Source organism: Vipera berus, assembly GCF_964194415.1.
Source record: "Vipera berus genome assembly, chromosome: 3".
Taxonomy (NCBI): domain Eukaryota; kingdom Metazoa; phylum Chordata; class Lepidosauria; order Squamata; family Viperidae; genus Vipera; species Vipera berus.
Genome location: NC_138204.1, coordinates 56,250,302 through 56,265,893, shown reverse-complemented (window position 1 = coordinate 56,265,893; position 15,592 = coordinate 56,250,302). Strand labels below are relative to the sequence as shown.

At 37.3% G+C, this 15,592-nt stretch overlaps 1 protein-coding gene across 4 annotated transcripts in view; it reads right to left on the bottom strand.

Annotated features, from left to right (window-relative positions):
* Window positions 1-3,111: 3,111 nt before the first annotated feature.
* Window positions 3,112-15,592, bottom strand: part of ST3GAL3 (ST3 beta-galactoside alpha-2,3-sialyltransferase 3) — a 216,014-nt gene continuing 203,533 nt past the window's right edge. For all 4 annotated transcript variants that reach the window (XM_081323183.1, XM_081323186.1, XM_081323184.1 and 1 more), the window contains one exon: window positions 3,112-4,252. In XM_081323183.1, the coding sequence (XP_081179309.1) occupies window positions 4,163-4,252 (90 nt within the window). In that variant the 3' untranslated portion in view covers window positions 3,112-4,162. The remainder of the gene's footprint in view (window positions 4,253-15,592) is intronic.

Here is a 15,592-nt window from a genome sequence, read left to right as displayed (position 1 = left end):
AGCCTCATCTTCTTCCACTGAAACTTTTCACTCCTAGTCAAATACATCTACAGTACAGGAAGAAATTGAGGGACACATTTGAGCAAGATAAGTCCAACTAAGCATTTGATTTCACTTCTAACAGTTGAGTTGTTCTCTCCATGGATCTGCAGGAAGATATGCACTTTATATCCACTTTTTCTGCAATAATAATTATATGTTTTTCAGGAACTTCCATTAAACCCTCTTGGAAATTTGAATGAAATGTGAATGAAATGCTTTGTCAATTATGTTACTTTCAATTTTCCACATACTGCAAAGCCAGTTGCAGGAAGTGATTCAGGTAAAGGGTTAGATGAGGTCAGAGTATTGGGATGTGAAATACTTCTTGCTTTTAGTCTTACAATTTTCACTCTAGTCTAGTGAACCAATTTTTAAAAAATAAAAGTAACCACATATGTAAAAAAAATTGCTTTTGTACACATATTTTTCATGTTTTGGACAGACCTTGGCAATAACTGGAGCTGGAAATCTCACAACAGAAGTGCATTAAATGAGAAAAATTCAAAACAGTGAAAAGTCTTGTAAGAATCATCCAAAACAGATATGCCTAAAGTGTAGACTACAGAATCAGTTGATAAATGAATGCCACAGAGAAACAGAAAACAAACTAAGGTCTAGCCTTAAATTATATAGAATGAAATTCATATGTGCTGTTGATTGTCTTAGGAAGAATCTGGACTAGTTCTGGTACTTTAAGTTAACGATTAATGCCCAAATATTTAAAAAATTCAAATAAAATAAGTAACGGGGGTTGGCAGTTCTATATACATCTGTTGCTGTAGAAATATACTTTTACTGACAACCAAAAAATCTGGCAGCTTTAAAAGTAATAATATATACACGCAGCTCCCCACCTTCCACCCCCCAACCCCCACAAGTGAGCCACACTGGTTAGATGACAGATTGGTTCATACTACGCGTGGGTATTTGATGCAATGGCCAAATGCAAAAGAGAGTATGTTCCTAAACCTTTATGTAAACAGTGAATTTCAGCAGGTGAAGACTAGATGGCAAGTTACCCAATTATAACGTATGCAAGACCTATGTCTTGTTTTGCATTTTGTGAGGATGATCTGTGATAGCACACTAAGTTTGAGACTGAAGCGTATACTTTTTGTACCGTAAACCCCTTGGTGGAGATGGCCCTTGAGCCATTTTTCAGCAATTGGTTTATGTTACTTTGCTTCCACCTAGGGGTTAGACTATCATCTATCTGAGGGGTCATTGGTGCTTTCTGAGCTTCTTGTTTTCTTGCAGACATTTCATTATCCAAACTAGGTATCATCATCAGTGCTAGCATCTGATGATGTTACCTAGTTTGCATAAGGAAACTTCTGCAAGAAAACAAGCAAAGGCAGAGAGCACCAAGGGCCCCTCATGGCAATCCTGAGCTACAAATATTCTCCTTTATTAGTCTCTCTCCCTCTCCCTCTCCCTCTCTCTCTCTCTCTCTCATCTCTTTAGGTTTTCCTTGTATCTCCTTTTCTTCTACATTTCTTCAACATATCCTCCCTAACAGTTAACCTTACATACAAAATGGAACTTGCTATAGGACCATGATTTTTCTAGAGTACAAAAACCACCCTAACCATTTGGAACATGAATGTTTAGGTGCCCAAAAGTGTGGAATCCTGGACTTACAACATCCAATGAGAAAAAGACATAGAAAAAAACATGTAACCCAGGAAACATATACACTGATACAAGTTATGCAACTGGCTCCATCCAAACAGTTCAATGACTCAAGTACTATATTAGGCAAAAGAAAAACAGTCCTAAATTTAAGCTGATCTCTTCCCTCCAAAACACCAACAATCTCCAAAAGGGAGATTGAAAAGCAAAATGAATTTATCTCCATTGCCATCTAAGTGAGTATCCCCATTTTAAAAGTAATTATTTAGGCAAAAACTAATCTTTTAGGTGCATGTTTTATTCCTCAGGCTGTAGAACCATCCCAACGTTTGCTGGTGTGATCAAACACTTGATATTTCTATGCTTATCTTCCTTCAGAAGGACATGTGCACAGCACATAATTAGAGAACAGAAAGAAAGTCAAAGATATTCACCTGCATTCATAAGATTGAGGAGATAAGAAAACTTCTATCAAATTAGATCAAAAGCACAACTAGCCCAGCATCATGCATCCCTCAGTAATCAGTCAGATGTTCTAGGAGATCTACATGTATGGCATGACAATAGTAACGTAAAATGTCTTTGCTTTTCAGCTTCTGTTATTTTGAAATATCTCTCCTCTGAACCAGGACGTTCCCTATAACCAAATTAACTGACTTTATCCTTCCTGAACTTATTTATTTAATTTTAAAGCCATCTATGTTAGTTACCATCATAACTCCCTGGGGCAGCAAATTGCATACATTGTTTAGAAAGACTGATTCCAAGTCAATACCTATACAACCAAAACATTTTTGGTAGGGAAGGGTCTGTCAAGACTATGTAGGCCAACAATAAAGAAGTCATCCTCCACCATTCAAGTGAGCATACTTCAGTATGTACACAATGAAAACTACACATTTTGGTGTAACATTTGCCAGGTTCCTCAAACAGGCCAATATTGTAGTCTTCTGAAAAGACTTATTACTAAAGTGATTGTGCAGGATCTTTTACATCACTATTTGCATTATTATAGAGATGAACTTTTTCAGCTTCTGACCATCTCTAAAAATAATTATGGGAATAGTTGAGCTACTGCCTCAACTTTGCTTATTTGGCAAAGTACCCAGTGTCCTCTTAAGAACCTCCTATCTTAGTTTAGGGCACTGAGTAAGCAAAATGCATATTCACACTACTGAATGCAAGCTGTGCCCTTGACCTACTCAGGATGAGAATTCTTCAACTTGAACTTCATGAGAAGAGTTGCCAGATTTGTACATCCTCTCCGTATAAGGAACGGTATGTTAATTAATTTAAATTCACCACTGGATCTCATACATGTATTTGGAATCTTACCAATACAGATAATACATACTTGTGCAAATACTGCATCTGAAAGATAGAGCAGAGATGTAATAGAGAGTCTCTGCTATTCTTTTAAAAAGAATACAGAGGGATGTAGAAACGGTCTGGAAAAACCAAACCAAACCAAACCAAAACAAAACCACATATATGGAAGTTGATAAACAAGGGAGGTGTCATCTCTTGTCACAGCATACAGAAAAATATTACACATGATCAAGGTACTGTTCTCATAAACTAAGTATAGCAGAACGAATGAAAAAACTCTGGTAGCACAAACGCTGATAAATCTTCATATTTTAGGCCAGCTTTGGTCCTTATCCAAAAATAAATTATTCCTTCTCCAAAGAAACAAGAAACAGTGTCATGCTGTTCAGAAGCATGATATGGATGCTAATGAAAACAAATACTGGGTTATCTGCCAGCAGAATCCGTGGTGAACCTGCAAAGCAGGTTAAGTTCGTCCAACAGAATGAGGTGAACTTCATGAATAGTCTAAAAATGTAGCCAGATGAACAGTGGCAGCAGTGGAGGCCCCCTGAGGAGCAGGGAATCTGAAGATCTAATAGAACTCTTGATTTGCTCCATCTAGAGCAAACAGAGATCACAATACTTTGACATTATAGCAGCACCAACAATAGACAAAACCTTGGATGAACTGAGTCCCTGCAGAGGGGCCATAGCTGGCCCAGGGACAGGCTAAACGCAGTACTAATGAAAGCATCCCTCCAGGCTTGTTCAAAGGCTAGGCTCCATTGTGCCCATTGATATATTTGCTGTAATTCTCATCTCTTGCTACTAAAAAAAAATAATGCCTTATACATTCAAACACTGCTGCCCCTGGCCTGGCTCCTGTTCCCACTTGGCACAAATTTATTTTGTTTCACAAGCCTATTTTTCTTCTCTCCCCCGATGTTTTATCCCTGGCAAAACATCCTCTTGCAGTTCCAAAGGAGGGCCCGGCCCTCTTAAACCAAGAGCTGCTGCTCCCCTGCTGGCCCTGGCATAGGCAGACAAAGCAAGCCAGGGAGAGGATCCAAGGGCATCTCTCAGAAGCTGGGATTCTTGCTATACAACTCTTGCTGCCCTTGCCCTTAGCTGGATACAGCTGGCTTGTGCTCTCTGGCACAGTTGCTGAGCTTTTTCTTCAGATTCCACTGGTGAGGTCTGTGATTACTCGAGCTTTTACCAGTTTACGCAGGAATTCCTTCTCTCGCTGGATGTTGTGTGTCCAGGACTAGATAAAGTGGGGAAGGGAGAGGGGTAAAGGAAGAAGAAGAGAGAAAAAAGAATCACTCTTCAAGTGGTATACATAACCCTCTCAGCATACAGTCCAAGTCAAGAGGTTGCCCTGGACAAGTCTTCCATCAAATAGACCAAAAAACCGATTATTCACATTTTTGATCACAATACAAACTTCTTCCTCTCTACACATATACATGCATACAAACATAGTATATATAGGTGCCAGAGGAATTAACTACCTTAATAAATCTAAGACAGCCTTTACCAACCTGATATGCTAGGGGTAGGCAACCTCGGTTCTTTTATGACTCATGGACTTCAACTCCCAGAATTCCTGAGTCAGCAATGCTGACTCAAGAATTCTGGGAGTTGAGGTCCATGAGTCATAAAAGAACCGAGGTTGCCTACCCCTGTATCGTTCTCATAATTTTCACTCAAAATATCAGTTGCTTGTTGGCTGGGTGTGACGAGAAGTTAGTCTACTGTATCTGAAAAGTAAAAGATTGGGGAAGGCTGGTCTAGGAACAGCTTGATAAAATATTTTAGCTAATGGGGGTACATGCATCAGGTCGTATTATACATTATATAATATTTGAAATACTATTTACCTTGTTTCTACAGGATAGCTTTAAAATGAAAAAAAAATGCAATCTGCCCTTCAATATGTGAGTGGGAAGGAGTGCCGTATTTTGTTCTGCATTTGATATTATGCAGAAAGAAATGAACTGAATTGAAAGAACTGATATAATTTAAGTGTAGATATTTAACGTGAGAATATGAAATTGTGATCACTTTCAGAGCTATCATTAGCTACTTTCGTTTATAGAAATTAATTGCAGAATTTGGCTTTTATAAGAAAACATTCATACAAAGAAATTAAAGTATCTGTATCTTCTTGATTCTTCCTGTATAAAAATATTGAGTCGTTTTGTAAAGAACTTTTCAGCGTACACCCTGTTTCCCATCTCATTTACTATATGGAGTGCTGCACTCCTTTCTTCATGCATTTCAAGGTTTCTGGTACAGATTCATGTTGTAGGAAAAGAAATCACATCAAAGCCTTCAGCTATGGAAATTCCCGAACAACTGCTGAGGCAAGATAAGATAAAATGCCTGCCCATTGATATGTCATGTTTTGTCACTGATGGACAACCTAAGGAAGATGCAGAGCACAGAAACAGCCCTGAATAGTAGGAGGAGAGGGAATAAATAGCAGTGGAAGAGAAACGAGAAAGAAACCATGTCTGCTGGGTGCACATTGGAAAAGAAATTGGAGAGACGGTGAGTACTGTGCATTCAGAGTTAGGGAAAAGAAGTTTAAAACTTAGTTTGTAGCTTCAAAAACCTTTTAAGTTATTGTAGTGAAGTTTCTATAGGGTTACTCGATTTGGACTGCAAAAATTCAGTTGACTACTAAACAGCAGTTGCCATCTGATGCAATAGTCTAATTTTTTCATTATTTTGTTACGATTTCTTGACAAATCTAATTTTCTCTACGAATTAGGAACTTGACCTCCAAATCTACTAATATAAAAAATCAGATTCAAAAGAACTCATTCTAATAATTTCAGGGAGTACCTGTTGGAAGAAATATAAAGATCTTTCCTAGAATGTAATGCTTTAAACTTGCTTTAGTTGACCAACTGAATCATAAAAAAATAATCACTTGTAAGCTTTTTTTTGGTTTGCAAAAACTCTTTTTCACACAAGTTAGTTAACATTCAGAAATGGAGAGAAAATTATGGCTATTATTCAAACAATGTCTGCATCATATTCTTGGACAAAGTGGAAAAAAAACCTCCAGGCACAAAACTTAGGTCTTGATGAGTGTAGAAGTGATGTTGAATTGGACTGGGGATCCCCCCAAAGCTTTGCTGGGAGGAAGAGCAAGAAAATGATTGTTTTGGAAATGAAAATATCACTATTTACTTAATTTGTAAAAGCACAGATCCCTGTCTAGGTAGAAAAATGACAGAACTATATTAATTTTGGTTTTGACTTTATTGCTTTTAGCATTATGTTACTTATTTGTTTTATTGCTGAAAGCTACCTTTAGTACTTCTATAATAGAAAGTCAAAGCATGAATCTATTAACATATGTTTTAAATAAAAAAATTACACAATTTATATATTATCAAGGGTAATAATTTAAACTGTTCTCTTGCACAAAGATGCCTGAGCAGTTATTTGACCTCAAAAGCTCAGCAGGGTTAGCCCTGGCTAATCCTTGGATACAGAACCAATGGGTAATTCCAGGGTTAGGATTAGATTGAGATGTTTAAAAGAACATGCTGGAAAAATACAAAAATCAATTATTTAAAACTACCAAGAATTTTGCACAAATACAGACACTAGGAGCCAAGCTCATTCCAACTCTACTATATAACAAAAGTCAGTCAAGGTCAAATTTAGGTAGGATTAGTGGTGGGAGAGAATTGTCTTTCAAATAATATAAAGCCAGTGTACTTTGTGCAAGATCATGCTTCTTCTGAATAGGATCTTGTTACTTAATAAGTTTCAGTGTCTTCCAAACACTCCTTTAAAAAACAAACAAACAGTATTGTCTTTTCCATGAAAGAAAAATTCCTTAGAGGCAATACCTTTATTAGGCTAACCAGAGGTTTTAGAAATAGTTTAAACATTTCAAGTATTCATCATACAGGATGATTAGAGTTTAAAAAATGTGGGTGAGGAATGTGACTGATGTGAGAAATAAGCAGGACAACAGCCAGTAGGAATGGGCAATCTGAAAAAAAAGGCAACTAGAATAACTTTCCTATAAAAAGAGATTATGATATTTGGGGATTTTAGCTTTAAAAAGAAAAAGCATGGGACATAAAGAAGTGCATGAAGCCATACACAATGTGGAAAAATTTAGAAAACTTTTTTCTCTTTCTCCTACAATAGTAAAATGGCTGAAATTGCTATCACAAGGCATTCCCATATCTTTTTATTTCTGTTGCTTAAAAATGAGATTTGACAGATTCTACGGTGGATAAAACTTATCAGTGGTATTTATTGTGATTTAATAGAACATTGTCTTAGAGATGATTAATTTTTTCTGTAATGTTTTTCAGTAGTTGAAGAATCTGTATACTGTGTCTAAGAGTGAAAGGATGTTAAAATAACGTCTGAATTTTTACATTTTCAAAATTTGGACATCAATCATGGTTTATTTTTTTCTTCTCAGCAGTCCTAGGGATGTCCTGGCTGAAACTATTTCAGTACCAATAGAGCATCATTTGAATTTCTTTCACCATATCTTATCATTAGAGTTATGCAATTTTTATGACTTCAAGATCAAGTTAGGTTGTTTTATTTCCATCTCCCCATCTCTTAAAGATTTAGAGATATAAAAGCTTGCACATTTTTGTGACATTTGAGTTGGCTAGATAAATATAAGTCTGGGATTTCCTTGTATTTCTTTTCTGTTGGCTAGTGGGGCTATCTTTGTAGATTGTCTGTATTTTCTTTTTAATCAAAGAACATATCAAGATTATCAAAAATATATAGAATTTATAAGGGTTATCAAGAAAATATTTTATTAATTCCCATATTTTTCTAGGTTGCATATACAAAACTACTAAAAGTGATTAAAATCACATATATGCTACTTTTGCCTTTCCTCTAGATTCACCTGGTATCCTACAGAATATGCTTCATCTTTGGTTTTGTGGAGTCGCTTTCTACTTTTTCCTGACGCTCCTGTTAGTCCTGATGGAACAAAATATCAGGCCACCAAATCAATACTGTAATTCTGCAGAAATTCTGTCTTGATCCCTGGAGACAAAAAAAATGTTTTTGCACCTTGTGGAGCATTTTTGTTGGAAGAAACACAAATTTCTTCTTTCTGCCCTCTCTTTAGATTTATCAGAAACTTTGTTGTGCAACTAAGAGCAGCTCAGAGTCCCTCAGAAAATGAGTCTGGAAGGCAGGGAAAAACAAAGGGGAGAGAGGCTACATGTGTTGCTTCAGGGTCCAAGGACAATAATAATAACCGGGTTCTCTGAGGATATTATCTTTGCAACAAGATAGCTGTGGTTGTTCCACAGCAGTTCTGAATTTGTGTTCTTTGGATAAAGAAAAGGGTAGTCAGGACATTGTCATCACAGTATCTTTTGCCCTGTCTAAAGTCCATCCGGTGCAGTAAGAGCATAATGGAAAAGAACAGTAATATTGAACATGGCATCATTGAGTGAAGGGAACCTGGGACAATTATTCATGGGTATGAGCCAGTTTGGTGTAATGGTAAAGGTGCTGGCCTAGAAATAAGGAAACAAGAGTTCTAGTCCTGCCTTAGGCACGAAAGATGGTTGGGTGACTTTGGGCCAATCATTCTCTTTTAGGATGGCTGTTGTGGGGAAAATAAGAGAAGATGGGAGTATTATGTGTATTCAGGGCCTAGAATTCAATAGCAGGACACAGATTACCAAATGCACATATAATATCAATAACCAAGAAATGCTTGAAAAGCTCTTGATTGCTGGTTATCTTTGTACAGAACTGCCATAGTCTCTTTCGTCCATTTTCACTACATCATGTTTGGTTTTCCCAAAGGGCAATTTCATTTGGTTCATTAGTCAAGTTTATCATTTTCAATAAACTGTTGTTTTTACTAGAAATGGCAATCTTCAGTTTGTGTTGGAGACTGAGTTGCTCTTTTCCATTTGGATTGCTATGGCTTTACAAAAGCTGGGAACACTTTCAGGAACCAAAGTATCAGTTGCATTTATTTGAAAGAGTGAGTGTTTGCTCCAAAGTCATGCTCATTAATGAATGACATGTACTTGGTTTTGCTTTTAATAGCCTGGCATCCCACATAGCCAGCCCTTCAGGGAATACAGGTGTGACAGAGCCATCCAGTCTTCTGTCTTAAAATGGATCTAGTAACTAGCGTGGCTCAGTGGGTTAGGACGCTGAGCTTGTCGATCAGATGGTCGGCAGTTTGATGGGTTGAATCCCGAGTGCCACGTAACAGAGTGAGCGCCTGTTACTCGTCCCAGCTTCTGCCAACCTAGCAGTTCGAAAGCACGTAAAAGTGCAAGTAGAAAAATAGGGACCACTACGGTGGGAAGGTAACAGCGTTCCATGCGCCTTTGGCGTCTAGTCATGCCGGCCACATGACCACGGAGACGTCCTCGGACAAGTGCTGGCTCTTCGGCTTTGAAATGGAGATGAGCACCGGCCCCTAGAGTTGGAAACGACTAGCACACATGTGCGGGGGAACCTTTGCCTTTTTAAACTAGCGGTAGTTAGGCAATGTGCCACTGATGCATAATGCAGAGAAAAGATGGCTGCTTTTAGTTTACGATAGCAGGAAAGAAACATTTCTGCAGCTGACAATGCAATGGATGTGACATGGAAGCTGAAGGACCTATGGATAATAATAATTCTTGTGTGCAACTTTTCTAAAAGTTTCTAAACTTTTCTAAACTTGGTCTATTAGAAATTGCTTGGCATTCACTTTCCAGCTGTATCAATTGAACAAAATGCCTGTCTACTTCAGTCGCTCTTTGGGAGCTTCTTCGCCCTTTGCATTTAATTATACATAGAGCAGCAGGCATTTGGCCTCAAAATTAATAGCTTTGCTATAATTGCATAGTGGCATAGTAGGTCCCCCCTCCCCATTTCTTTTTCCTGCTCTGTATTTGATCAGAATCTTTGTAACACTAGTCAGATTTTTAACTATATATACATAAAAATATGATGATACCAAGCTGCTGGGGCACAGGAGATTTAATGAGATGCTAGCAACATCTTTGCTTACATAATCCTGCATGTTGCATATGAAAGAACAGTATTTTTTTAAAAAAAAGTAAATTAAGGCAAAATATCTGTTTCTATAACATTTGAATCTAGATACTGATTGAAAACAACTGAAGCCTAAGTCTAAAAAGCTTATCTCAGAAACTTGCCTAGATTTTAACACTTTCCAAGTGTTATAATTGGTATCTCAGGCAGGTTTACACCACCCCCCCAATGAATTTAGGTGATTTTTTTAATCTTCCAGAGAATTCAGCATTTATCCTGGTGGTCAAGCTCTGCCTTTATTGCTACTCTCTGCCAGCCATGGCACGAGATACTGATTAACTTGTCTTCATAGCCCCATATTAACCATGTCTGAAATATTCTGCATGATTAACCTGTTAGATGCAATGCTTCTAGCATTCTCATGATCAATTTCTGTTTGCTTTCTAGTATCCCCAAAGAAGTTAATGAGATTACTTGCAAAGATATAGTCATTAGCTAAAGCAAGATTTAGGGGTGCAAATGCAGAAATTACAAGTGGGCAGAGGGACTTAAATGGTAAAAATTTGAGCCACTTGGGGAAAATTATTAGCTTAGTTTGGGGGTAATTTCCTTTCATTCTTTCTTTTAAGGGAAAATATTCATAAATGTCTATTAGTTGTTTCTATAAATGAAAGTTTACAGTAGTTGGAAACATATGTGGAATAAAGAAGACTATTAAGGGCATGAGAAGAAGCTCAAGATCAGGAAAGAAGGTCTGGGGATCAGGCACTATTAGCCACATTTACATACTTTGTATACTTTATAAATAAAATGGATGAAGATTTCTGTTTCATCTATTTAAAGATACAGTTATGGAGTTTGGACTAATCAGTCCAAACATCTTTGGATCAAGTTTGTAGGAAATGAGAAGCATCTAGGCTTCCCTGCATAAGTAAACAATAAAAACATTTGACTTTCCTGTGGCTATTACACATTATTATACTGTATACAACAACTATTGCCTTGATGCTCAAATTCACTCCAGGTAAAATTCCTGAATTCAATGCATGAGTGACTTGATTGGCACAGAATGAAAGTTGTTGTTGTTTTCACAAGGCATTTTTTCCACTCCTTAAGTAAAACATACAAGTGACAGCTTTAGCCTATTCATTCTCTCATCGTTATGATGATGTGAAAAGTATACTTTACTGTTTTAATATGCATAAACAAGAATGGTAAGTTTGCTCACATTGCTTAATTATCATCTTGCTCTTTCATGTTGCCAAGGACTGAATGGACTATTCTAGCAGCCAGGCCCTGTTGTTACTAGGGTGGCACGTCACTCAACAGAAATAATAATGTTAGGATTGTCTGAGGCTTTGAACAAATCTTTAGCTACAACATCTGCCATCTCAATCCTCTACCACTTTTGTTCCTTGCGTCTTCCTTCTGTTGGCACTGATTAAAGTGGAGGAAGCAGGCAGGGGTCTAGAAATTCTGCTTGATATTATTCTTAGGACACATTTTTTTTCCCTTTTCATTTTGGTATGGAAGTTTAAGCAATTCAAATAACAAAGAGTCTTGTGGTATCTTACAAACAAGACAAGAAGTTATTATGAAATAAGCTTTCATTGTGTAGGGTCCACTTCATCTAATGCATAAGCAGCTTAGAAATCTTTTAATCTCTTAGCTGCTGTTCTGCCTCTTCCTTCCAGGGAATGTTTATCTAATTGCTCAAATACTTTCATTATCTGGTTTAAATGCTGCAGTATAAATGGATCACAACTCTTTGCATCTTCCAGTTATAATGAACTCTTTGCTGTTCATTTCTGCTATTTCAGTTACATTCTGGCCACAAAAGTAAACACAGTTAAATTTATCCTAATTCTTACAGCCAGTAAATCAGTATCCCTTTAGAAACCTGAACCTCTGTAGAAAAATATTGTCAACATTAATTTTGAAAACTCTTATCTATTTCAGTTGCTGTTCTAAGGAGTGCTGACCGTGGCCATAAACTTCATATTATTAAAGTGCATAGAAAATGAGGCTGAACTTGTAATGCAGAAGGAAATATATTAGAAAGTAGTATCTCAGGACTGAGATTCCGGAGAAGGAAATAAAAATGATTTACAATTAATTTACAATTAATAGTTAAGCATAGTTAAGAAGTAATTTATTTGAATTCTCTAATGCTGTGCAAAGCATTATTTATCTTTTTTTCAGAGACAACAGAACTGTCATCAAATACTGAGAAACAATATGAGGAATCAGAAAGACAACATGAAGACAGTAAGTAGAACCAGTACTGAAAAGATTTGACTTTAATTATTAGAATGCCTCTGGAGAAAGCCCTGTTTTTTAAATATTATCAGATCTTGCTTTTTAGTCCACAGTTTTCTCTGAAAGAACAAAGGCAAGTTATTTTTCTTCAAAAAACAGTTCAAAGATTTGATCTACATAGTACAGCGGAATGATGATGACAAAGTACATCAAGTTAGCATTCTTAGTAATTACATAGATTTTCCCTAAGATGATTTGTCTACAACTGATCCTTGAGGCCTTCTAATGCATGCCTATTGACACTCTGAGTCCACCCACCTAGCTTTCTCTTTCCTCCTACCTTTCCAACATCTAGAGTCTAGATTTCTCAAGAACTGATTTTTTTCTATGATCCATTTGTTTGTTTTCTTGCCTATCCAGGACCTTCTCAGGAGTCTTCACACAGAAGTCAAAAGCTGCAATGCTTTTTCTATCCTTCTTCAAGCTCAAACTTGAATATAACAGGAAAAACAATTGTATCTAAACAAATCTAATTTTTTCCAAGGCCTTCATGGCTTCTCTAAGTGTTAGTTTATGGCATTTTCTTTACACATTTTGAAATTATGACAATTCGTTCAGTGACTATTCAGAATTACTGTGGTGCTGAATGCATGGTACTTTCACCTGATCTCCAAAGTTACAGCTGTAGCCATCTCTTCAAAATTTAGATGCATGGCATCCTACCTGCATTTACAATTGCAGGGAACTTTAATCTCCCTATCCAGCTTTCTGCCCCTAGTTCTGCATTTTTGGCACCCTGCGCTCTACTGCCTGTGCTCTGCTATCCCCAGAGCACACCTTCACTGTCTTCTTGCTCCAAGCATGCCTGGCCTGGCCCTTCAAGAGACAGCTCCTGGCCATGTGAGGCCTTCTTTTCAAGTACAAATGGCAGTTTCCTCACAAGACTTCCGGAAGAAGGCCTAGTGTGGCAGCAGCTGCCTCAAGAAGACCTATGTTAGAGAGGTCTCATGAAGACAGCATAAGTCAGCTAAATTGGTGGATTGCAGAGCAGCAGGGCCTCAAGAGTACAGGCCAGCAAGGGTGGCTGGGGCTGTTGCTTTGCACTGTGATATTATGTTTGGATGGCTGCAGCTTCATACTACGGTGCTGGGCTACAGTGGCTGCAGTTTTCAAGGTGCCGTGAGTTTGTGTCATGGTGCTGGGCTAAGGTGGTTTGGCTTTGTACTGCAGCTGAGTTATTTCTTGCAGTCCCAAGAAACCTATGAACTGCAGCACGGTAAGTGGCCACAGAGCCAAGTGGTTCTGCAATAGCTTGCTACCCCACATGGCAGGATGGCCAAAAGGGCAGATATTGGAGGAATACACAACTGGGGCAAGTTAAGAGGAAGGAGTCTTTTAACATTGGAAGGACTGAGGCTGGGGGTCTGAGAGGGCAAAGTCAAGAATGGCCTGGTGTGTGTGTGGGTCCTCAACTAATGACCGGTTAACAGTGGCAATGGAGACTGCTGGAATTGCAGTCACTAAGTGAGGCAGTCACATGAAGTCATACTTTATGACTGCATTGCTTAGCAACAAAAATTCCAGTCCCAATTATCCTAGTAAATTGAGGTCTACCTGTACTTCATATTGCTTCTCATATTATAGCCAACTCTGGGCAGTTGTACCAGTACCCCGTTGGTCACATAATCATGATCTGGACACTTAGCAACCAGCTTGCACTAATGAGAGTTAAGAGCATCCCAAGGTCCCATAATCACCATTTGTGACTTTCTTGAAGGGTCAATTCAAATGTGATAGTGACAACCTGATATGTCAACCTGTCAATTCCATAGAAAGAGATATGGGGATACACTTTTAAAAGCAAAGGGTACTTGTGTATGCAGGAAACTTTTTAAATTTATGTTATAAATTCAAAAATCAAAAAAGTTGTATCAGTTAATATAACAGTAAAATAACTATTTTCATCATATATATCTTAAAATCATTTATGTGATCCAGTTATGTCCTTTATCGGAGCTTGGTTGAGAGGAAAAGCCCTAAGAGAGAGTTTTCGAAGCAGGAAGTCACTGAGCTGAGAAGAATTCTATACTTCTTAGTCATACCACTGGATGCTCAACTCCCTTTTCGCATAATAGTGGCAGAACAAGCAAATATGGACATAAATTTCATTGGGAAGAGACAATGTGGTTTAAATCTCTCCATTTAAACTACTGAAAATGAAAACTTAAGGATATTTTAGCAAACAATGTAACATATTTATTGCTCATTGTTCATAAATTATGTGGACTGCTAACTTTTCTGAAGCTAGGAAAAGAAATCAGTTGCCCTCCAGATATTCTTGGACCAGAACTGCCATCACTCCTCTTAATCTTGTTGGCTGGAACTGATGAGCTGAAATTCAACATCTGGATTACATGGTCCCCTTCTCTCCCTCTTTCCTTTCAAACTCAGAAAGCTGAAATTATCAACTCTCATAGTTGATTCTATGATAAGGAAATACTGCGAAATGCTATCAAATAAAGCAGTGAGGCACTATACCCATGTTAGAGCCATTATTATTTTGCAGAAGACTCCCATTTTCCTCTAGTTAGGAGAAAGCCCTTTTGGATATTATACAGTACAGTATATATTTATTAATACTGCCATTATTGCTCTTTCTCTTAGTGTTTGTTCTGGGTAGTTACAGAATCTTCTTGCTTTGTACTACAACATCTAGTTCTTTCATGATGCTATCAGTGAATAATGGAAGAAGGGGTTTCACTTATTGGGCATCTTGTTGAAGAGTCTGATATTGAACTACTGTCATTATCATTTCAACCTTTTTTTGCATTTTTATAAAATGGTAGCCAGGATAAATATGATGATTATGCTTGAAAATGAAAATACAAAAATACAAAAAAATTATTTTTTCCTCTTTTTTCACATAAGAAAATTACATTTATTCAGCAACCTTCTACATATTCACCAGAACTGATATAATACATAATTATTTTAGGCCTTCAGAAGATATTACAAGGCTATGTATAGTATACTACGATATGTAATAAACAAGAAATATTTGCATCAATGATGTCAGAAATGCAAGTTAGTCTTCTTTTATGCAAATCTGCAACAGCAAATAATGAAGTATAATATAGTCTTCTGTCTCTTACTAACTTATTACATTTCTACAGGTAATAGAATTCACTGCTTAATAGAGAAGTAAAAGATTCCATTCTGTCCCTTTAGCAATGTTAACATACTAACAATAATAACAAAGGTAGTATCAATAGTAATTAGGTGCCTTGGGTACAATCTCAAAACAACTGGAGCACCCCTTGTA